This window comes from Vidua macroura, chromosome 4 (assembly GCF_024509145.1).
Source record: "Vidua macroura isolate BioBank_ID:100142 chromosome 4, ASM2450914v1, whole genome shotgun sequence".
Classification (NCBI taxonomy): domain Eukaryota; kingdom Metazoa; phylum Chordata; class Aves; order Passeriformes; family Viduidae; genus Vidua; species Vidua macroura.
Genome location: NC_071574.1, coordinates 71,766,579 through 71,789,179, shown reverse-complemented (window position 1 = coordinate 71,789,179; position 22,601 = coordinate 71,766,579). Strand labels below are relative to the sequence as shown.

The 22,601-nt window shown below is 62.8% G+C and overlaps 2 protein-coding genes across 2 annotated transcripts in view; one reads left to right on the top strand and one right to left on the bottom strand.

Annotated features, from left to right (window-relative positions):
- The window catches only part of LOC128806035 (dedicator of cytokinesis protein 2-like), a 45,536-nt gene that overhangs the window by 4,503 nt on the left and 18,432 nt on the right, over window positions 1-22,601 (top strand). Inside the window, exons 10-28 of the mRNA XM_053975218.1 lie at window positions 252-387; window positions 723-798; window positions 957-1,036; window positions 1,182-1,307; window positions 1,391-1,515; window positions 2,144-2,242; window positions 2,647-2,719; window positions 2,831-2,934; window positions 4,928-5,117; window positions 5,989-6,086; window positions 6,203-6,292; window positions 6,542-6,642; window positions 6,999-7,133; window positions 9,911-10,022; window positions 10,627-10,697; window positions 11,086-11,192; window positions 11,361-11,488; window positions 12,376-12,426; window positions 13,074-13,169. Coding sequence (XP_053831193.1) covers window positions 252-387; window positions 723-798; window positions 957-1,036; window positions 1,182-1,307; window positions 1,391-1,515; window positions 2,144-2,242; window positions 2,647-2,719; window positions 2,831-2,934; window positions 4,928-5,117; window positions 5,989-6,086; window positions 6,203-6,292; window positions 6,542-6,642; window positions 6,999-7,133; window positions 9,911-10,022; window positions 10,627-10,697; window positions 11,086-11,192; window positions 11,361-11,488; window positions 12,376-12,426; window positions 13,074-13,169 — 1,998 coding nt within the window. The remainder of the gene's footprint in view (window positions 1-251; window positions 388-722; window positions 799-956; window positions 1,037-1,181; window positions 1,308-1,390; window positions 1,516-2,143; window positions 2,243-2,646; window positions 2,720-2,830; window positions 2,935-4,927; window positions 5,118-5,988; window positions 6,087-6,202; window positions 6,293-6,541; window positions 6,643-6,998; window positions 7,134-9,910; window positions 10,023-10,626; window positions 10,698-11,085; window positions 11,193-11,360; window positions 11,489-12,375; window positions 12,427-13,073; window positions 13,170-22,601) is intronic.
- LOC128806034 (INSYN2B protein-like) lies at window positions 14,886-22,273 on the bottom strand. The gene is made up of 3 exons (XM_053975217.1): window positions 20,591-22,273; window positions 18,258-18,332; window positions 14,886-15,336 (listed from the first exon to the last, which is right to left on the bottom strand). The coding sequence occupies exons 1-3, from the start codon at window positions 22,114-22,116 to the stop codon at window positions 15,108-15,110; spliced, it is 1,830 nt and encodes a 609-aa protein (XP_053831192.1). The 5' UTR covers window positions 22,117-22,273; the 3' UTR covers window positions 14,886-15,107.

Here is a 22,601-nt window from a genome sequence, read left to right as displayed (position 1 = left end):
AGGCTGACCTGTTGGGACCGTCGGTCCTGGCGTTGTCCCCATCGCGGGGCTTTGGGACTCCTGGGGTGCACAGAGGTCCCCAGGGCAGCGGGGCTGTGTGCCCGCTGTCCCCACAGAGCAGGGCAGCAGGGAAGCTCTGTGCCCACCGGTTCCCCCTGCGCAGCCCTGGGCACCCCGAGATCACCTGGCGCTGGCGCTGGCACGTCCCCTGCGGTGCCGCCAGGGTGACACGGCCCCTGTCTGTCCCCCAGGACCTGGGCAGCACGGACCTGAAGCGGGAGCGGCTGTTCCTGGTGTGCCAGATCATCCGGGTGGGGCGCATGGACCTGCGGGACAGCCACAGCCGCAAGCTCAGCACGGGCCTGCGCCGGCCCTTCGGCATCTCAGGTGGGGCCGGGCTCCACGGAGACCCCCAGGGACTCCCGTGCCACCACCCTGGCACCTCCCCCAGCCACCACACCAGGCTCTGCGATGTCCCTGGGCTGCTCGTCCCTTTTCCCTGCCTGCAGAGCCCAGCCCCTCTGCATGGCTGTCCCCACTCTGTCCCTGCCCAAGGGACACAACACCTGCCCTGTCCTGGTGCAGGGGACCCCCAGCACAGCGCTGCTGAGCAGCCCTGGGGAGACCCCCTGCCTTCACCTCCCCCCACGATCCTGTTCTGGGCATGGATCACTGGCTGGGGGTGCCACCCCTGCCACGGTGCCACCTCTGTGTCACTGCAGTGATGGACATCACCGACATCACCAAGGGGACGTGTGACAGCGACGAGGACAAGCAGCACTTCATCCCCGTCCACCTGTGAGCCCTGAGAGTGGGGGGAGTGCTGGGGGGCAGTGCTGGGGGGGCAGGAAGCAGCACCCCAGGGCCTGGCTGGCATGGGGACACCAGCTGCCAGGGGACAAGAGGTGCAAGGACTAAAGAGAAACGGTTTTTCCCCTAAAATGTGGCTTTTCCAGGGTGGCTGCTGATGGTGATTTCCTTCACAATATGATCCGGAAGGTGGTGGAGGGGAAGGACATCAACCACAAGGGACAAGGTAGAGACCCTGTGTCCCCTGGGCCTGTGAGACTCCTCCCCGGGCCATCTGCTTGTCACATGAGGCAGTCCCTGCAGCGTCGAGGACTTGCTGTGGCCCCTGGTGGCTCCTGTCACCCCTTGAAAAATCACGGTGGTCCCTGCAGGGCTTTGGGTGTCCCTGAAGATGCTGTGGGGAGACCTGAGCCAGGTGAGGAAGGACCACCCGCACCTGGTGGACCGCAGCACGGCAGTGGCTCGCAAGCTGGGCTACCCGGAGGTCATTATGCCAGGCAAGTGTTGGGGGGACAAGCCCGGGGGTCCCTGGCGATGGCAGCGTGGTGGCAGGACCTGGCTGACGGGGCTGTCCCCCCAGGTGATGTCAGGAACGACATCTACCTGACACTGGTGCAGGGCGAGTTCGACAAGGGCAACAAGAAGACGCCGAAGAACGTGGAGGTGACCGTGTGTGTCTGTGACGAGGCGGGAAACGTGGTGCAGGTATGGCAGGTGTCCCCTGTGCCACCTCACCTCGGGTATGGTAGGTGACCCCCGTGTCACCTCACCTCGGGTAGAGCCAGCAGCTCCGGCTGGAGGAGCTTCTTGTGCCATCGGAGCTGCCCTGAATGGAGATCTGGGAATAGAATAAAGATCTGGGAAAGTGCTGTGAGGGGATAGAGAGAAAATTGTCCTCCCTTGGGGACAGCCAGACTTCCTGGCCGTCCCCAGCGCCCCCAGGCATCCATCCCCAGGACAGGAAGGAGCTGGGGTCAGGCAGGAGGGCAGGGGGGGTCAGACCCAAGTGTCACCTCCCCAGGCTGGCTCTTGCCTCTCTCCAGGTGTTGTGATGCCAGTCCTTAGCTGGCTCCTGAGGAATGGGCTGGAATTGCTGAGGGCCCAGCTGGTGGATGCATCCTCCATCTCCATGCAGAGGGCCAAGCCCTGATGTGCCCTGGGGGGCCGTCTGTCCCCTCAGAGGTGGCACCAGACCTGGCAGAGGTGGAGGGGATGGCGTTTGGGAAGGTGTGGGCAGGGGGGTTTGGGGCGTGGCCGGGGCTGGCAGGGACACGGGAATTGTCCCTCCCTGTGAGGTCATTTGAGCTGATCCTGAGCTATCTCCTCCTGGCAGAACGTGATCCACGCGGGGGCAGGGGACAGCCCCACCAGCCACTACCGCTCTGTTGTCTACTACCAGCAGCGGCACCAGCGCTGGATGGAGACCCTGAAGGTCTGGGGAGCCCCTGGGGTGGGACAGGGCTGCAGCCCCTCCAGGCTGTGGTCCTCACTCCTCCTGCTGCTCTAGGGGGTCCCTTTTAGGGCAGGCGTTTTGGGGGGCAGTCCTTGGTCCCATCTCGGGGAAGATGGAGGTGCTGCCAGGGTCACAGCATGACCCCCGGATGGACACCCAGCATGAGCAGCACTGGGGACGCTGGTCCTGGGGATGGGCACTGCAGCCCTGTCCCCATCCCAGTGCCCCCAGTTCAGCCTCGCTGGTTGACTGGGAAGGCTGTGGGGTTGGTTTGCAGCAGTGGACGGCCCGGCACAGCCCCTGCCTGGGCACAGAGGGACATTGCCCAGGCGGGGGCTCAGCCCCTGCCCCCTGCCCTCACCTTGGCACACGTTCCCACCCAGATTGCCGTTCCCATCGAGGACGTCCACAGGACCCACCTGAGGTTCACCTTCCGCCACCGCTCCTCCAGCGACTGTGAGTGTCCCTTGCTCCAGGCCTTCCTCCCAGCACTACCTGTCCCTGCCTGCAGATGTGTCCCCGGTCCCCTCCAGCTCCCCCTCGCCTCACCCCCGTATGTCCCCCCAGCCAAGGACCGCAGCGAGCGGATTTTCTCCATGGCCTTTGTGAGGCTGATGCGCCCCGATGGCACCACGCTGCGGGATGGGGAGCACGACCTGGTGCTCTACAAGGTATGGGGGGGCCACAGAGCCCCCTGAAGTTGGGGGGGGGGGGGTTGTGGGACAGCAGCACTTCTGGGGCCGGGGTCCCAGTCCCTGCCTGAGCCACCGCGCTGGTGGCACGTACCCAAAGTCCCCGAGGGTTTGCGGTGCCTCCCTGCTGTCCTCGCTGTCCTTGGTGGCAGGGGCTCCCTGCACACAGTGTCTCCAGTCCCTGTGCTGCTCCTTTGGAATGACAAGTTTTGTTTGGGAGAAGGTGATTTAAGCGTTTGTGACGGGGAGGGAGCGTCCCCGTGGTGTGGCTGCGCTTCACCTGATTTCACCAGCCCTGGCACTGCTCGGGTTTGCTCCCAGAGAGTGGAGTGGAGGCAAAATCGCTGTTCATTTGGGACAAACGCTGTCAGCTTTAATCTGAAGGGCCCCTGAAGGTGCTGCCCCCTTACCTGGTGTCCCCTCCCCAGACTGGGACCGCTGTGACCAGAGGAGTGGGCGGCACGAGCTGGTCCCTGCTGCCAGGGCGAGCTCTGGGCTCTTCCCTGTGTGTTGACACCTTCTGGGGTCCCTTCTGGGGTCATGGAGCTCCAGTGGCCCTGGGGGGTCACCTGGTCCTCTGCCCCTGAGCTGCTGCATGGGAGTGGTCTCTGATTTTGGCAACGTGACCACAGTTTCTCCAGGCAAAGTCACGTCCCTCCCTGAGTCTGCCTTTTTTTGGGATGAGCCAACCTGCTCCTGCCTGCTGTGGCAGCCCAGGACAGGGACAGACCACGCTGTTCCTCCCTGAGGCTCCTGCACATTTGGAGTCATTATTATGTCCCTCCACCCTGCTTTATTTTTGGGTAAAAGACCCAAATTCTTTAACTGCTGCCATGGCCCTCGGCGCTGGCTCTGGTCCCTGGCTCTTTGGGGACTGTCCCCTCCACAGCAGCAGCGTTGGGCACCTTTGGGACGTGCCAGTGCTGGCTGTGGCAGTGAGATCAAACCTCCCACACCTCCCTGCTAGAAGAACAAACCCCCCACACCTCCCTTCTGGGCCCGTGTTCCCCTCAGAGAGCTGTCCCTGCCCTCCTGAACCACCACGTCCTGAGCTGCTCCGTCCTCTCCCTGCCTGACTCCGGCTCCTCCCGGCAGACACCGGGGGCTGGATTCTGGGAGTCAGAAGCTATTTCATCTTTTTATCTCTGCTTGCCAGAGGAATGTGAGTGAAGGGCTTTTAGCTGCTCAGACCTCTTGATCTCCAGCTGGTCTGAGCTCCAGACAGTTTTCCCTGCGTGGGCTCAGCCCTGGGAAGGAACACAGGCTCCAGATGTGTCCTGGAGGGGAAAAACCAACAGCAAACAGCTCTGTCACCTCCATCCCACCTTCAGCTGGAGGGGTTTCACCCTGCCAGGCTGCAGGCAGGGAAGGATGGATGTCTGTGAGCTGCAGCCTGGCTGCCTGGCTCTGGTCATCCCCCACGTCCCAGGCTGGCCAACGAGCAGGGAAGGTCACTCAGAGTCACCCCAGTGAGTCCTCCTGGATGGGACATTTTCAGCTTAGAGCAGGGGACACGGAAATAGGCTGGTTTGTGGCTGTGGAGGCCCTGGCATGCCCATACAGGTGGGAGATGTAGGGTGACAGCGATGTGGGACCGGCTGTCCTGGACACCTGGGTGGTGTCCTGCTCCGTGTCAGTGTCCCACTGCATGTCCATCCCTGCAGCACTGCCCAGGTGTGTTTCATTTCCAGCCTCAGACTCCTCTTTGTCCCTCTCCTCCTCCTGCCTGTTGTCCTGTCCCCACTGTGTGACACGGGCTGGGGTTTGGTGGCTCCCCCAGCCCATTGTCCCAGCTGAGCAGGGTCCCTCAGGGATCCCTTTGTGGGATCAATGTGGGGGAGCCAGAGGGTGGGATGAGGGTGCTGTGTGGTGGGAGCCACCAGCCATGGGATGAGAACTGAGCCCCTGGGCACACAGGGGGCCAACCCTGTCACCGCGGGGCTCCAGCTGTCACCTGCGCTGTGCCCTGTAGGGTGACAGCAAGAAGCTGGAGGACGCCAGCGCGTACCTGTCCCTGCCCTCGGAGCGGAATCTGTCGGAGTCGAAGCTCCTCTCTGGCTCCTCCTTCCGTGTGAGCGGGGCCACGGCGGGCTTAGCCGTGTCCAGCCGGGACAGCTTCCAAATCTCCACGCTCGTCTGCTCCACCAAGCTGACCCAGAATGGTGAGTCCTGGTTCCCCACGGCGGGGCAGGTGGGGCTGTGTCCCCTCCCTGGTGGTGTTCCCACCTGCTGGACCACACTTCTGATATTTGGCTCTCCAGTGTCCATCACACTGGGACAGAGAGCTGAGGGCAGTGGGATCAGTGAGTGCTCAGTTACTGCTTGGCCATGGTCAGGATGGCCGAGGCTGTTCCTGGGGAGATCAGCTCCATCTGGGTATTTTGGGGGGCTGCCATCAGCTGGAGAGGAGCAAGAGCGAGTGGAATTCCCACTTGGATGTGGCTCCTGGAGGCTCCATGACCTTCCTTCCAAACTGAGGTGGGAATTGGAGCTCTGTGGTTTAACCCCCGTTCCTGGGTTAGCCCAGGGGAGTTTCCAGCCCTGGGCTGCTCTACCCAGGTCAGGGCAGCTGAGAACATTGGTGCCCCCTTGGCCCTGACACATCCCCCCTTGGCCAGGGGAGGGGGAATGCTGGGCTCTCCTCCCACCTGCTGCAAGGCTGGAAGATGGGAATGGTTCATCCTGCTCTGGCTGAAGTGCAGGGCGCTCAGGGGACATGGCCTGCTGGTGTGACACACGGTGACACGTGGCTGCAGGCTCCAGGGCACCGTGGCTCGGTGTGGAGGGCTCAGGGATGAGGCTGCTCCATTAATTCCCTCGCTGCAGCACAGTTCTGTCTCCCACAGCCACGACCTGTTTAAAGTTTGTGCTTTATGGCCCTGGCATCAGGGGGTCTCAGCACTGAGCAGCGCTTGTGTGAGGGGGCTCTGGCTGCTCCTCGGCAGCGAGGATGGCATGGGGGAGCTGGGGGTTGGTGAATTTGGGGTCTGACAGTGAGTGCTCAGTGCTAAGTGCCCTGTTCCTCCTGCCCAGTGAACCTGCTGGGGCTGCTGAAGTGGCGCTCCAAGCCCAGCCTGCTCTGTGGGAACCTCCAGAAGCTGATGAACGTGGATGGAGGGGAGGTCATCAAGGTACAGCCAGGATTTGCTCCCCCACCTCTCTCTCCCTGCTCCCCATGCCCAGAAGGTGGGTCTTGGGCCATGCTGGGGTCAGCCCTCGAGCCCTCACAGCCCCCATGTCCCCCCAGTTCCTGCAGGACACACTGGATGCCCTGTTCTCCATCATGATGGAGCACTCGGAGACCGATGTCTACGACACCCTCGTGTTTGACGCCCTGGTGAGCAGGACCTGTGTGGGTCTGAGCCCCCCCCAGTGCAGGGTGGGCACTGCTTGGACTGGGGCAATGGGGTTTGCTGGTCTGAGTGAGCCAGCACAGGGCAGGGCTGCGTTCTGGGGGACACTGTCCCTCTGGGGGACAATCCCAGCGTTGTTCAAAGGCGTTTTTCCCACACCACGACAGGAGTGATGGGACCGGGGCAGGGTGGGGTCAGGCTGGCTGAGCTGTGTCCCTGCCTGCTGCCCTCAGGTTTTCATTGTGAGGCTGGTGGCTGACAGAAAGTTCCAGCATTTCAACACGGTCCTGGAGGCCTACATCCGCCAGCACTTCAGCGCCACGCTCGCCTACAAGTGCGTTCCTGGGGGCTGTGGCATGGGGAGGGACAGCTGGAATGGGGCTGGGACAGTGCTGGGACAGCCAGGATGGGGCTGGGACAGCTGGAATGGGGCTGGGACAGTGGGGACAGAGAGGGACAGGGCTGGTACAACTGGAATGGTGGGGCACAGGGCTGGGACAGCCAGGATGGGACTGGGACAGTGGGGACAGGGAAGGGACAGTGCTGGGACAGCCAGGATGGGGCTGGGATAGCCAGGATGGGGCTGGGACAGTGGGGACAGGGACAGTGCTGGGACAGCCAGGATGGGGCTGTGACAGTGGGGACAGGGAGGGACAGGGCTGGAACACCCACGGACGTCCCTCCCCGCAGGAAGCTGCTGTCGGTGCTGACGCAGTACGTGGAGCAGGCGGGCCGGGGGGAGCCCTGCGAGTCCCTCCCACGCACCTTCAAGGCCCTGGAGTACATCTTCAAGTTCATCGTCCGCTCCCGGCACCTCTTTGCCCAGTAAGTGCTGGCAGTGCCTCCCAGTGCTCCCAGTGCTGCGCTCTGCCGTGTTGCCAGCACCCTGCTGGCTGTGGGGTCTGTGAGAGGGAGGAACTGTGAGGGTCCCTGTGCTGTAGGAGCGGTGTCAGTGCCATCCTCAGTCCCAGGGTTGTGGCTCAACCCACCTGGTGCTGGCTCCTGTGGCACCTATGTTGGCACCCACCACTCCTGGCCATGCTGCTGTGGTGGCTGGTCCCCCCTCCTCGAGGATTTTGGCAGTTTTCAGCTTCGTGCCATCCTCTGGATGCTGCTGGACAATGGTGGTCCACTGTGGGGGCGGGCAGTGCTGTCCACCTCAGGGTGGGAGAGCTCTCCAGCCACCCCGAATGCCCAGCAATGACCCTGCCCCACAGTGACCCTGCCCCACAGTGACCTCTGCCCCAGCCACCCCTGACAGGGAGTTTCCAACGAGCTCTTAAAATCCTCCCACAATGGAGATGGCAAAATGTCCTGGGCTGTCTGTGGCCCTGCATGGGTGGCACTGTGCTGGGAAGGTTTCCTGGAGCCCGGTGGGAGGTGTCCCTGCCCACGGCAGTGGGGTGCAGATGGAGGGTCTGTGAGGTGCCTTCCAAGCCCAGCCCTGCTGTGATCCTGTGATGAGCAGAGGAAAGGGCTGGGTGCCTCCACAGCTCAAAGGTCAAGGTGCCCCCAGGCCCCTGTGGAGTCCCCACAGGCCTGGTTTCACTTGTCCCCCGTGGGCACGGGGCTCACATCCCAGTCTGGGGGATGGACAAACAGCCCTCCTCCGGGCTGGCGTGGGAGAGGAGGAAATCGGGAAATCTGGCATTACCAGACGTTCCTCTTTCGTTCCACGCACGGGGCACCGAAAGCCGAAGCGTCCCGAGGGAACAGCGGGCAGCGAGGTGGGCAGTGAGGGACCCCCCACACACACACGGCACGGGGTGGGCGCTGGCTGGCACCAGGAGCAGTGGGATCGCCCCATTCCCAGGCACCAGGGTTCAGCAGACAGCTGGTTTTGGGGGAATGAGGGCTTTGCCTCGTCCACCCCAAGCCCAGCGTGTCTTGGGGTCCCTGTGTCCCCTGCCACTGGCAGTGGGGAGCTGTGCCGGCTGTAGGAATATGTAGTTTTTTTTCCTCAATTTGGTTAAAAGACGCCTCATAGGACCTTGGAGACTTCACCTCAAACTTAAGCATAGCCAATTGGACAGGAGCCGAATGTCCCGCCTGAGCAATTCACTAGAAAAAGAAGAGAACAAAAGAAGTAAATCGCTTTTGTGAAGTGTTTTAGCCGGAGCAAGAACCTCTTGCCCTGGCTCGGTTTTTTTCTCTGTAAAGAGCTTTGTTATTTTGCCTTTTATTCAAACTTTTTTGTTTCCAACGCTGTCACAGGAGCCATCCTGCTACTTTATGCCAGCTGAGGTAGCTGAGCTATCGAGGCTATGATGTTTGTCTGTGAGAGCCTGTAAGGCCTGGCTGGAATAGATAAAGCAGCTGGGGTCCCTGTGCCCCCAGGGACTGTCACACCTCGCTTTGCCCCACTCTGCATTAACCGTGGGGTCTGAGCCCTGTCTGTCCTCGCCACTTCCACCCCTTCCCAGTGTCCCATCCATGGCTCCAGGTGCTCCAGAACATCACACCCAGCACCTGCCTCTCCCTCCTGCGTGAGGACACGGAGCAGATTCCCAGCTCAGAGTGCTCCTGGCAGGAGAAATTAATTACCCAGCTTGTTTGCAAGCAGCCCCGTGAATGAGTTTGCCTGGAACAGAGGCATCCCCGAGGACATTTAGTGATTTTATAGAGCTTCCCTTTATCTCAGCAATCTCAACACGCAATAACAGGGGCTCCTCAGATCCTCTAAGTGCTCTGAACGTGCTGCAATTTGTACAGGCTGTAATCGACAGGAATTGGCTTGTAATTAGAGTCAGTCGCTGCAGATTGCCGGCTCTGGGATTGCCTGCGCTGCTGCTGGAGCCGGACAAGCAGCGCCTGCAGCTCCTGTGAGGAGCCCAGGTAGCTGCAAGGATGATTGAGCCCTGTCCCCCACCTTGGGACACCTCCCTGTGTCCCCTCAGCGCCCCAAAGGCACCGTGGTGACGTCTGTCCCTTGCTGCTTCCTCCTTGCTGGTTCCTCTGGCTGCTTCTCCTTTTTAGCCATCACCAAGGGTGGCAAAACTTTCCCTGCCAGTGCTCATTGCCCCCCAGGATTTTGAGGCCAGGTTGGACAGGGCTTAGAGCAACCCATGGCAGGGGATGAGAGTGGATGGGCTTCAAGGGCCCTCCCAGCCCAAACCTGTCCATAATTCCAGGATTTCCTTTCCTAGCTGGTGGCTGGGTGATTTTTCCTGCCACTGCTTCGTGCCAGTGGTGGGGGAATTACCTCAAACAGTGCCCACTCCTGTGATCACACCTCAGCTTTGCAGTTTTTTCCTGCAGCTTTGCACATCCCGTGGCTAAAATTCCCTCATTCGGTTTGCTCTGGTCCAGCTGGTGAGGGGGGCTGGAGGGCTCACAAGGTTCCTGCTCAAGTGGGACGGGGCTGAACTGCTTAGAGAAGGTTTTGGGCTGCAGAATCATGGAAAAGAGGCTTTTTTTAAAAAAAGAAAAAGTGAGTTTTTGTGAGTGGGTCTGTGGACATGGCTGTGGTAGTGCCAGGGCTCACCCCTAGATCCACCCATGGACCCAAACGTTGATGGATGAGTGTAATGAATTGGGGTGCCAGGGAAGGTGTGTGCCATGGTGACAGCGTGGTGACAGCACAGTGACTCTGGCCACTGCAGGCTCTACGAGGGGAAGGAGGTGGCCGAGTTCCAGCGCTCCCTGCAGAGGTTCTTCCTCACCCTGAACCAGCTGATGGAGTCCCCGCTGGAGGGTCCCACACTGCTCTCCCAGGTAGGGCATGGGGCAGCGCTGGGGGGGCTCAGCTGTGCTGTGGGGTGGCAGGGAGGGTGCCCAGGCCAGGCACTGGCTGTCCCCAAGCTGGGGTGACACCGTGCCACTGTGTCTGTGTCTGTTTTTGGGGTGACTCTGTCCATCCTGTGTGCAGACCTCAGAAGGAGCTGCCACCTCGTGCGCTGCCTCGCTGTCCCCAGGCCTCCCCCCTCGTGCACCCTGAGACCTCAAGCCCCTGTCCCCAGGGTCCCCTGTCCCCAGGGTCCCCCCTCATGCACTCTGAGACCCCGAGCCCCTCACTGCACGGGGGCTGTGGCCTGGATCTGGGTCAGCAGCTCGGTGGCACCGGGCAGACGCTGTCCTGGCCACCCGTGTGCTGAAGTCTACAGAGGAAAATCTGGGCATTGTCCCCATCCTGGATCTGGCCTGGATCATTCCCTGGATGATTCCCTGGATCATCCCTGGGGGCTGAGGGGAGCAGAGCTGCTGCAGGCTGGCTCTGGGATGGGGCTGCACTCTGCACCCACGGCCTCCCAGAGGGAGGGAGGCTCCAGAGGGTGCTCTGGGAGCCCTGTCTGAAGGCAGCCCTCCGGTGTCTCTGCAGGGAGCAGCTCTGAAGTATCTGCCCTCCATCCTCGAGGACGTGTTTGGGATCTTTGACTCCTCCACTCTGGGGTAGGGTCCCTGCGTCCCCACCAACCCCAGCCCCGTGTCCTGCTCAGCACCTGCCACAGCCACCTCTGTCCCTGCATCTAGCACAGAGCTGAGGGCGAGGGCAGGCAGGGGGGTCTGGAATCACCTCCTGATCCCTTCCCAGTGCAAAAAATGGGAGAGTTCTGCTCAGTTTTAGCAGCTGCCTGTGCTTGGGCAGGGGCTGAGCCTGGCAACTCAGCCGCAGCTGGGTTCATTTTGGGAATTCAGGCAGGCTTTGTCTGCTGGGTGCCTGTGGTGGGCACAGCTGCCTTGTGGGACCATCCTGCCCCATCGAGGGGGTCCCCCCACCCAGCAGCCCCATCCTGAGCAGAACCTGGAGCTCCTGCTTTAACTGCTCTCCTGATGGCAGGGCCGTTCTGCGGGACTTTGTGGGGAACCTGCCGCCCCAGCGCCTGCTGAAGCAGAAGCTGCAGTCCCTGACTGACATCGCCAGCAGCAGAGCCTTCCAGTCCCACGGTGAGAGGGGTCCTGCTGGCACTGCCCTTGCTGAGCTCACCCAGAGGCCATGGCACAGGGTGGGGGTGAGCCCCTGAGCAGGGACCCCTCCTCTGCCTCATGCCCTGGGGTGGCTCCATAGTTGGGGACAATTCCCTCATGGCTGTGCCCCCTTGTCCCCCCCACCAGAGTGCCGGGAGCTGGTGCTGCAGGTGGCCCTGCCCCTCCTGCAGGAGCAGATCCAGGCAGGGGAGGAGGAGGATGCCTGCATCGAGCTGCTCAGCAGCATCCTGGAAGTGCTGTACCAGGCCCAGAAGGTAAATCAGGAATCAACTGGGCAGTGACCTGACCAAACCCCTCTCAGTGGGGTTAAGCACCAGTTCCTGGCCAGGATATTGTTGGAGTTCACTGACTGTGGGTGTCACCATCCCAGCAGGAACATGCCCAGGGTGGGACACAAACCTTGTGCTTTCCACATCAGTGAGTTTCTGGTGGGCTGCCCAACATCCACATGAGTGGGGAAGGGGCTTCCAAGCTCAGGGATGACACTGACCTGAGGGTGGTGGGGGCATCACCAGCTCTGCAGAGCTGGGAGGAAGATGGAGGGAGGGAGGAAGGAAGGGAGGAAGGTGAGGGGACATTGATAACGAATCGTGGAAAATCTGGAGAGTCATTTTGTGGTATTGGCCAATTGTCTACTGGCAAACTCACCAAGCAGGTTGAGAATGGCTTTTCTGGATTTGAATAAGGCAAACAAATGGTATCCAAGCCTGATGCATTGGCCAAGGTCACCCAAACATTGGTTTTTGGTTGACTCACGGGCAGGATCACGTTACTTAAGGTGAACAACTAATTGATGGTGTGGTATCTGATTTAGTTGCATATTTTGGTATGATATCTGATTTAGTTTAATATTTTTCTCTAGTTTCCTTTCTGATTCCAGGCACTTTTTGTCTTTTCCCAATTCTATTTTGGGACAGGCCAAATGTAATTAAAATTGCAGTGGCCTTATACCTCGTATGAAATTCTGCTGGTCAGTGATTGCCAGTCAGCCCCTGGGCAGTATCACACTCCAAAATGAAGAGTGATGGCCCCAAACGTGAGGCAGGGGCATGGTGGGCACCCACCCACTCAAAAATGTGGCCTGTCTGGGGTGGGCTGGGGCCATTCCTGGGGGTCTCATCTCTGTTTCTGGTGATTGCAGAGCGCAGAGAAACTGCGAGCGCGGCACAAGGACCGTGGGGACGTGGAGCTGGTGAGTGTCCCTGCAGCAACACAACGTTTTGGGAATGCTCTGTGCTCTGGCTTTTCAGGAGCTTTCCTGTGTTCCTGCCCTTCCTGGCTGTTCTGGGGTCCCTCCTGGGGCCCTTGGGAGGTTCAGGTGTCCCACCTGCAGTGCAGTGACTGGTGCTGTGGGAGCTGAGTTGGACACTGTGTCCTGGGAGGGTGAGGTGGTTCTTTAATCCCCACAGCACCAGGAAGCCCAGGAATGGGATGGAAAGCTCAGAAATTGTGGTGAAAATGTCTCACTGACTTTTAAACCTGAAGTAGCCTTTATGGAGAGCGTGGTGGGATGCTCTGGGGGGAGGGTTTTGCTCTTGCTTCAACCCCATGAGAGTTGAACCCACCTTTACCTGCCCAGTGCCATCCCCATCATCCTCAGCCATCCTTGGCTGTCCCCATTGTCCCCAGCCAGGTGGCCACTGTGCCAGGGGGGTGTACAGAGATCCCAAATCCCATATTTATGCAGGAGCACATTGCCTTGCTCTGACTCCAGCTCTGGATCAGGCTCCATTCCCGTGTCACCGCCCCAGTGCCACCAGCCCTTGAACGAGCCATGCTGGGACACATCCCACAGCTGGGACGTGCCCTGCCATGGCCCTGCCACCTCTTACCTTGCAGGCACAGGTGAAGAAGCACATCCAGGTGGTCCTGGAGCGGCTGCTCCACACGGTCAATCGCAGGGTGATCGTGCTGGACCGGGAGAACCCGCTGAGGGTGAGTCCCACCGCGCCGCTTCCCTTCGGGTCACACGGGAAAGGTGTCACTGGTTTGGGGGTCTGGGTGTGTGTGACTGGCTCTGCTCCTCGCTGGCCCTGCTGCCAGAACCCAGCACGATGGGGGATGGATGCCAGGGATGTGCCCAGTGGGATGCAGGGGAAAGCAGGAGCCGTGCTGGGAGCAGGGCTGGAGCAGCCGGAGAGTAGCAAGGAATGGGTGGGGGGCAGAGGTGCAGGAAAAGCTGCTTTGGGAGCAGTGAAGGGTTTGGGCTGCATTGTCTGCAAAACAAGCAGCTGAACCCAGTGAACCGTCGCAGTTTTACATGCCAAAAACGTGTGAGGAGCACGCTGGACACCCGCGAAGGGAGGCGGGTCAGAGCTCCGCACGGAGCAGCGATGAGAGGGGACAGAGCCGGGGCCAGCGGGGGCTCGGGATCTTCTCTGGGGACGTGGTGACAAACCCCGGAGCAGCACTGCGTCTTTGGGTGGGCGATGAGCTGCGTCGGTGTGTGTTCTGGAAGCTCGGAGCGAGGAATTGCCGTGCCGTGCCCGGGGCGCTGCGGGCAGCCGGAGCGGCGGCTCTGCCGCCGGGGCCGTGCCGCGATCCCAGCGCCTGGCTGTGATTCAGCCGTGACTCAGGCAGGAGATACATGCGGGGTCGCGCTGGGCTCCGTCCTGCTTTTCGCCCTCCTTCCCAGGCTCTGTGACTCAGGGCCGAAAGCGCCGGGCAGCGATGGAGGCGAGGGGGGATGAGGGTGGTGCAGCGCAGCCCAGGGCAGCACGGAGGGATCTTTGCGCTCCTGCTGCTCGCTCGTGGCTCCACAGGTGCCGTCTGGCAGCTCTCCCCGCACCGCCCGTGGTGTCCGTGCTGCTGCCGCAGCCCCTGCCCTGAGTCGGGGGTCCCAGACCCTCCAGCTCCTGGGAAGGGCTGAGGGAACCAAAAATCCCTGTGCCCGCTCCAGGACAGCCGTCCCTCCATCCATCCCGGCGCTGCTGGGCAAGAAGGGAGTTGTGCCCCTGGGCCACTGTCCCGGCTGCAGGCCCCGAGGTGTCCCCAGGGGTGTCCCTGGCACACAGGATGGGGTTTAACACTGTGAGCTGTGGCCAAACCTGCCCACCCTCCGTTCCCCTCTGTGGCTGCAGCAGCCGCTCGCCGTGGCCGGGGGTGGCCAGTGCTTTTGGAGGAGGCTGGATGATGTCCTCCGTCCTTCCTGAAGTGGTGGCCCTGCTGGGACAGCTGTGGCTGCTCCCACCACAGGCACTCCTCAGGGTGTGCTCAGACACCCGCTGCTGCTCTGGGACACTGATGCCGAGTTTCCCCTCCCGTGGCAGCCCCACGGAGGCTGGGATATTTGAGCTCCTGTCTCCCTGTCATCAGCCAGTGCATCTTCCCCACCCATGAGACCCCCCTGCCCAGCCCACCCTTCTACCCGGGGGTTTTGGGCACAGGTCTCCTCTCTCCAGGCCAGAGTCTCACAGAGACCATTTCCCACTGTCTCTGCCCCGTGGAAATCCTCGGTGTTCCCAGTTAACCTGCAGGAAGCAAGGGGAGGGATGGGTGAGCAGCCCCTGCTGTGGGGTGCAGGGATGGAGTCTGGGGTGGGCTGGGGCACCTCAGGGAACCCCAAACACAGGGAAATCCAGGGAAACAGCCGCTGCCCCCTCCTCATTCTCATCCTCCTCCAGAACAGAAGCGCACAGGCGGCAGAGGATGTAACAAAAATAGCGTCTCCTTGGAATTTATTGAATTCTCCTTAAATACAGCCGCTGCTCCCCTCGCCGTTTCCACACCCGAGCTCCCCGCGTTCAACGGAATGGTTAAAAATAGAAAAGCTGGTGCTACCCAAACCCTACCGTGGGAGGGAGGGAGGAGAGGTGGGCAGGGGGTCAGTGCTGGGACGGCGCCCCCGCGCTCCGGGTTCACCGGGCACCGCCCTCACAGGAACCAGAAGCATTTGCGCCGGGATTTCTTCACGTCCAGCTTTGCCGGCAGCCTCGACACGGGCGACGGCTCCTGCCTGGGCGGTGAGGTGGTCCCCGCCGCCCCCAGCGCCACCCCCGCCGCCCCCAGCGCCGTCGGGGGGGAGCTCGGCCCCGTGTCGCCCTCGATGTGGCTCAGCACCCGCTGGAAGCGACCTTCCTGCTGTCGGAAATCGTGCTCCACGCTGCGGCACGCGGGGCGAGGGGACCGTGTCAGAGGGCAGCATGGCATCCCCTTGTCGCAGCCCCCCACCTGCTACAGCCCCCCATCTGCCACGGCCCCTGGCACCCCAAACACCGCCCCTGGGGAGCTCAGTGTCCCCAACACTGCTCCCGGGGAGCTCAGTGTCCCCAGCACAGCCCAGTGTCCCCAGCACAGCCCCCGGGGAGCTCAGATTCCCAAAACAGCCCCCGGGGAGCCCAGTGTCCCCAACACTGCTCCCGGGGAGCTCAGTGTCCCCAGCACAGCCCTCGGGGAGCTCAGTGTCCCCAGCACAGCCCCCGGGGAGCTCAGTGTCCCCAGCACAGCCCCCGGGGAGCTCAGATTCCCAAAACAGCCCCCGGGGAGCTCAGTGTCCCCAGCACAGCCCCCGGGGAGCTCAGTGTCCCCAGCACAGCCCCCGGGGAGCTCAGTGTCCCCAGCACAGCTCAGTGTCCCCAGCACAGCCCCCGGGGAGCTCAGTGTCCCCAGCACAGCCCCCGGGGAGCTCACCCACCCAGGGCACATCCCCCAGAGCTGAGCCCCGCTGCGCTCCCAAGGTGGCACAGGGACATGGCCAGACTTCCTGGGGTCGCTGCGTACCCCTGTGAGGGGACATCCTGCTGCGTGTGCCTTCAGGCAGCCCCTACCAACCCCCTGTGGGCTGTGAGGGGCTGGATCCCTCCCAGATATCCCGCTGGAGCATCCCGGCCTCCTTTGTGCCAGAGGGACAGACCAGTACCAGCCTGACCTCGTGGCCCGGGGTCTTTTGGGGTGGGTCCTTCTCCTTCTTTTGGGGTGGGTCCTTCTCAGCTGCCTCCCCCTGCCCCATCCTTTTGCTCCATCCTCTGCCCCACCCCACTGACAGTGCCATGGCTTTGTGTGTGGCTAGCAGGAGCCGGACACTGGCCTGGATGATGGGGACCAGTGCTGAGGCTGGGGGGGCGAGCCGGGGGTCTGTGGGACCCCTGGGAGCAACGAGCCCCCTGGAGAGGGGTTGTGTGTCCCTGGGGCCATGGCTGAGGACAGCTGCAGCATCGGGAAGTGGCGAGAGCATGCAAGGCTCTGTTGCTGCCCATCACACAGCTGATGAGGCAGGAATTAGGGTGTCCCTGGTCTGGGTGGGTGAGGGGGACTGTGCCCCCCTCCACAGCTCTCGGGTTTCTGGAGCCCTCAGTGTCCCCACAGGTCAAGGTGCCTGCAGCTGTTGCTGTCGCCTCCAGCCTTTGCTGTGTCCACAGTGTCCCTGCAGTCCCCATTGTCCCTGCAGCCCCCATTGTCCCCACAGCCCCCATTGTCCCTGCAGCCTCTGGTGTCCCCGCAGCCTCTGGTGTCCCCGCAGCACCCTGTGGTGCGGGCTGGCTGCTGGCAGCCACGTGCTGCGATGTTCCCTCACACGGAAAACACGTCAATCTCCTCACACCAGCCACGTCCCATCGGATCAGCGAGGTGCCACCGAGTGTGCCCGGGAAGGTGCACGTGGCGCGGCCACCCCGCACACGGGGAGCGCCCCACAAGCCCCCCGGCGTGCTGACACCTCCTGTCACGTCCCCTTGCCAGGACAAGGAGTGTCCCAGCCATTTCTAGAGAAAAGGGTGAGGGGTGCAGATCATAATGAGGGGGCAGTGCAGGGAGGGGCTTCAACTCCTCTGCAGTGACACAGGGAAGGGTTGGCACCGCTGTAGGACTCTAAGGTGGGACAGGGCAGGCAGGTCTGATCCCCTCCATGGGCCATCCCTGGGGTCGGGTGCTGGGGGTGCTGCCCCTGCTCCCTCACCCTGTGTCCCCCCAGAGCCTCTCCTCATCCCACGGGTGGCAGTGAAAGCCACAGCGAGTCCCCAGCGGGAGCCTGGCCGTTCCGGGGAGCCACCTCCCCCAGATGTGACATCTGTGCTGCTGCCGTGCTGCCTGGAGACAGGCTCGTCAGGCCTAATTAGCCTGAAGTCCCCCAAGAGCTACAGCGGGGGAGTGTGCAGCAAGTGTGTGTATGTGGGGAGCAGGAGCGCCGAGGCAGCACCGCCACTGAGCACAGGGACACGAGGGGACCCCAGCCAGGCACCCCCAGCCTGAGGTGCCCCAAGGAGGGGGCACAATGCTCACAGAGCGTGGCAGGGCAGTGGCACACGTGCACCACGGCGATCAGGCACCACAGAGCATGGCTTGGGACCAGCTCACCATGTCCTGCACATCCAGTGCTAACAGCATCAGCCTAATTAACAGCAAAATGGGAACACACCTGGCCAGCCACCTGCACTGCAGAGAGGACGGCCAGAGGGACAGAAGGACACCCAGGGGTGCCTGGAAGGGCAGAAAGCTTTAGCAAAACTGCAAGCCTCCCAGTTCCCCCAAAGATGATGCTGGGAGGGCAGGAGATGCCTTTTCCCACACACCAAATGGGATCTGAGGAGAGAGTGCAGCAGAGGAAGGGGCTTCCACGCCCTGGCCCAGAGCCAACGCTGGAAAGCAGAGCCCAGGCCCTGTGTTCCCAAACCACAGTGAGGGGCAGGAACCCATCTGCAGCATCTGTGCAGAGCTGGCACGGGGACAACAGGATGCAGCCTGGATTTGGAGTGAGCCCACGCACCAGCCGCTAGCGAGGCTTCCCCAATAGATTGCTGTTACAGGAGATAAACGCTCTGCCATTGTGCCAGAGCAGCCCCCTTCCAGATGCTGCTCCTCCATGGAGATCACCCTGGCTGATCCTGATCTGCGGGGAGGGAGGGACAGATCCAGCCCAAGTGACAGCCCAGACACCCAAAAGTGCTCTGTGTGTGGTGACCCCCAACACGGGGACAGGAGGTGGGGGCCTGGCTGTCACCCTCCCTCCTGCCTCACAGCCAGTGGACAAGTCTGGGAGTGCAGGGAAGCAGAACCCGCGGGATGCTCGGAGCCAGGGCTGGCCCTCACCTGTAGATGATGCAGGCACAGTCCCGGCAGGTCCCGCAGTTGGCGATGTCCTGCCCGGTCCGGTACGAGTGTCGCCTGTGACAGAGATGTGCCGTGAGCTTGGAGACCTGGTCTGAGTCTGTCCGTGTCCTCTGCTGCCCCTGGTCCCACCCCAGCAGCCAGCAGCCAGGACTTTTCTCCCTGGATCCCAGCTCCTTTTCTCCCTGGGATTGAGACCCTCTTGTCCCTGTATCTCCTCCTGAATCCCAGCTCCTCTTCCTCTCTGGGATCCATCTCCTCTCCTCCCTGGATCCCACCCCCTTTCCTCTCTGGGATCCATCTCCTCTCCTCCCTGGATCCCACCCCCTTTCCTCTCTGGGATGCCAGCCCCTCTCCTCCCATGTGATCCCAAGCCAGGTGCTTCTCTGATGGGGGCACACCAGTGCTGGGCATCCCCAAACCCTTCCCGCTGTGTCCTCCCCTCCCATCCCCATCCCAATCCTCATCCCAAGGGTCCCCACGCCTGCAGCCCCCAGGTCACCGCACATCTCCCCACACATGGTGCCATGGAGGGAGCACAAGGCACATGGTGCTGCCCTGGCACAGCAGTGCCCTGGCAGATGGGCGCAGGGAGATGCTCCAGACTAATCTCCAGCCTACGCCAGACTCGGAATTTGTCTTTTTGATGTTTTTGTACCAGAGCATCCTTCTCCTTCTCCGGGAAGGTGCACAGGGCTTGGATTAAGCTGATTCCTGCCCAGGCTCAGCTCATGCTGCTGCATCCTCCTCCCTTTCTACAGAAGGGGTCTTCACCCCACATTTCTCTGCTGATGGTGCCAGACCCCAACCCTGAGACACCCTGATCCCAAGGGCTGTACTGGGGTCCTCCTGCACTTCAGCACTGCTGGTCCCTGCTCATTCTGCTCTGTCTAAAAGGAGCCCTGTGAATGCTGTTGATCCCTTTGGGACCCCTTCTCCATGTCTCCGTTGCCCCTTCAGGGTTGTGGATTTTGGGGGCACAGCTGAAAGAACATGTCCCACATACACATCACGTTTCCCCGTTGAAATGTTCCTCCTGTTACTCGACCTTGACCACGGCTGTCCTCAGCCCTCAGAAACTGGGTCTGTTAATGCACCAAATTACACATTGCAATGGGGATTTATTCTGCCAGCACCTGAATTAGATCATGGGGCCCTTTATACATATATATATATATATGTGGTACGTAAATGTGTATGTGCCTGCGGCTCTGGCGTTGTACAACAGCCCCCCTCAGCTGGGAGAGCTCATCCTGGGATAGTCTTTCATGTTTTATACATATACATTTTTGTGGGATGTTGCTGGTGGTCGGTGCCAGGATGTTTCAGGGCTGGTGGCCCTGCTCTGGTGCGCAGTGGGCACCTGGGGTGTGACCTGTGGCAAGCGAGGCTCTGCTGTTCTGCAGCATAAGGACACCAGAATAATGTTTTATGTGATTTCCTATCCCTGGATTTCCTATCTCTGGGCATCTTTTTTGCTTATTTGTAATAGTGAATAGAGTTGAGGTATTAATTAAGGTGTCCCAGACCCCCGAGGGGTCCCTCCACACTGACAGTGCTCCAGGGGTGGCACAGGGGCAATGGGGGCAATATTTCACTCACAGCCAAAACCATCTGATTTAAATGGTTGGATCACAGCAAACTTGGGCATCAGGAACAAGGCCCAGAGATTTTACAGGAGGATGCCAGGCCCAGCACCTCTTGGGGGTTTATTGGTTGCCCTTGTGTGAGATGAGTTTGGAGCATTTCAGCTTGAGGCCATGGTGGGCTGACCTAGAACACCTTCCTCCATTTGGCAGATCTGCCCGGGAGGCCAAGGAATGCTGGCCTGGGGAGCTCCCTGCCCCTCAGAGCAGGCCCTGGGCAGGGCAGGATGGGGGTGCTGGGCACCTCCCCGGGATGCAGCCAAATCCATCAAGAGGGCACCAGCCACTGGATTTGTGCCAAAGGTACCTCCACGGATGGGGCAGGGATGTGGTGCCTGGCTAAGCCTGCCGTTGGGATGTGACATTCTAGATCCCTGCTCCCAGTGACCAGTGGAGAAATCAGCTGCACCAGAGGCGGGCAGGAACCCAGCACCCCCACACCTGCACCCCTGCACCCATCCCAGGGCACGGGCAAGGCACCGTGGGCACGTGAGACCTCGCACCAAGACGTGGAGCCACGTGCACGTGGACAGCAGCTCTGAGTTTCTCAGAGGGAAACACCCTAAGGAGGCAGCAGCATCCAAATCTCTGTCAGGGTCTCCCATCCTACATCCCCAGCCCCCGGGGACATTGTCCCCACAGCCCCCCACTCTGTCCCTTCCTACTCACCCGTCCCGCTGCGCCTCCTTCTTCTCCAGGTCCTGGATGACGTCCAGCAGCACCCGGATGGTTTGCTGGCTGGTCTCCAGCACCCCTTCCAGGGACTGCAGCTGGGAATGCAGGTCCCCCTGCTCCCCGGGCCCCCGGGGGCCCTCTCCCTGAGATGTCCGGGCGTCCTCATCCCTCGCTGGTGGTCCCACCGGCCCCTTGGCCACCACCACCAGCTGCAGAAGGTCCTGGACGTGCTGCAGCGTGTCCGACGCCTCGGCGGCTCGGCAGGGCTGTCCGTGCCGGGGGGCCTCCGCTGCCCACCCGGCCGCTTGTGCCCCCACGCTGGGGCCCTGTGGGGCTGTGGACAGCGGCTCCCTGGGCCCCTCGGGTCCTGCCCAGCCATGCCCGGGTTCGGCGGCGCGGAGCCGGCTGCAGGTGCCGAGGGCAGCTGGTGTCTTGTCCGGCGTGCCGGCGGCCGAGCTGTGCCAGCCCGGCGCTGCTGGGATGGGGGCTGGCGAGGCGCAGCAGGGCCCCCCCCACAGCGTGGCGCAGAGCTGGTGCTGGGGTGGCGGGGGGTCCCGCGGGGGGTTGCCCTGAGGTGGCTGCCGGAGGCCGTGGGTGTCCGTGGCGGGGACGGGCTGCCGGCGGTGCGGCGAGGGCTGGCACGGGGGCGCCGGGCGGCCGCAGGGCAGGGTCCGCTCCGAGTCGCTCCGGCCGAGCCCCCGCTGCTCGGAGAGCGGCCGGGGCTGGCCGCAGGGCACGGAGGCCGGGCGGGGGGTGACCCCGTGGTTGCCCCGGGGGCTCCCGCGGAGCTGGGCACAGGCTGGGGGTGGCGGGCAGGGCTCGGGGGTGCAGCTTTGCACCGGAGGGGCGCAGCGGGCAGCGGGGCAGCCGGCCGTGCCCTGGTAAGGGGGAGGGGGGTCCCTGGGTGGTGGCGGTGGTGGTGTGCGGCGCACCTTGGCGTGCTGGGCGAGGACCGCGGTGCGCTCCTGGGCGGGGAGGCTGCCGGGGGCCCGCGGGGGCACGGCCCAGCTGGCCACGGTGGGCACGGCCGCTGCCGGGCACCGGGCGCTCGCCGCGGCGGGCAGTACCGCATCCTCCTCCGCCACATCGCAGACGCTCTTGCTGCGGGGCTGGGGGGCCGGGAAGGGCTTCTGGAGGCTGGGGGAGGTCTGGATGGCGGTGCTCATGCACGCCTTCCTGGGTATGGGCAGCGTCAGCGAGCCCGGCTGCGCCTGGGGCCAGCTGCGCCGCGAGGCACGGAGAGCCGCCGGCTCAGGGGGGTCCCTGGGGGGCGGCGAGGCACGTGCGGTGTTGTGGCCGGGGCCGGCCGCGGGCCCGGGCGGGGGGCTGTCCGCCCGCCCCGCGCCGGCCTCCACCAGGTCCTTGAAGCGGACCTGCTGCGTGCGGTTGCGCCGGCGCTTGAGGCGGCTCTCGATGTCGGGCGAGTCGCGGTTGAGCAGCACCGAGCGCACCGTCATGGCTTTCTCCTGGCTGCCCTCGCCGGCGGGGGCCGGGCCGGGCACGGGCTCACGGCTGACCATGGCTCAGAGCCGCGGGGCCGGGGTGCTGCGGCGGGGCGCGGGGGGCCCTGGGCTGCGGCCGTCCCCGGAGCTGCTGGGGCGGCGGGCAGCCTCATCCCGCGCCGCCACGGGCAGGGGATGCTGGGCGGGAGGTGGGCGAGGGGCCGCCGGGCATGCTGCCCGCCGCCCGGCCCTACAGCCCCCGGCACGCCTCCCCGACAGCCGTGCCCGGTACCGCGGCTCCCCGCCGGCGCCCGCAGCCCATCGTCCCGCCGCGGCCGCCCGGGCTCAGGGCCGCCCGCTGCGGGCCGCCCGGTGCCGGCCGTGCCCGCCCATGGCTCCCGGACCTGCGGGGACAAAGAGAGGTGCGTCAGACCCGGCCACGCCACCGCGGCCCCCGAGGACACAAGTGTCCCCGTGGAACTGCCGGCCTCTCCCACCTCGGCTCCCTCCCAGCCCACCATCACCAAACGCGAAGAGACAGGCTTTGATCTGCGGCGCTGCCT

Coding starts and splice junctions, on each gene's coding strand:
- LOC128806034 (XM_053975217.1), bottom strand. CDS start 22,116: ATGGTCAGCCGTGAGCCCGTGCCCGGCCCGGCCCCCGCCGGCGAGGGC. Junction 18,333..20,590: donor AAGGAGGCGCAGCGGGACGG/GTGAGTAGGAAG, acceptor TCTCTGTCACAG/GCGACACTCGTACCGGACCG. Junction 15,337..18,257: donor TGTGCCTGCATCATCTACAG/GTGAGGGCCAGC, acceptor CGCGTGCCGCAG/CGTGGAGCACGATTTCCGAC.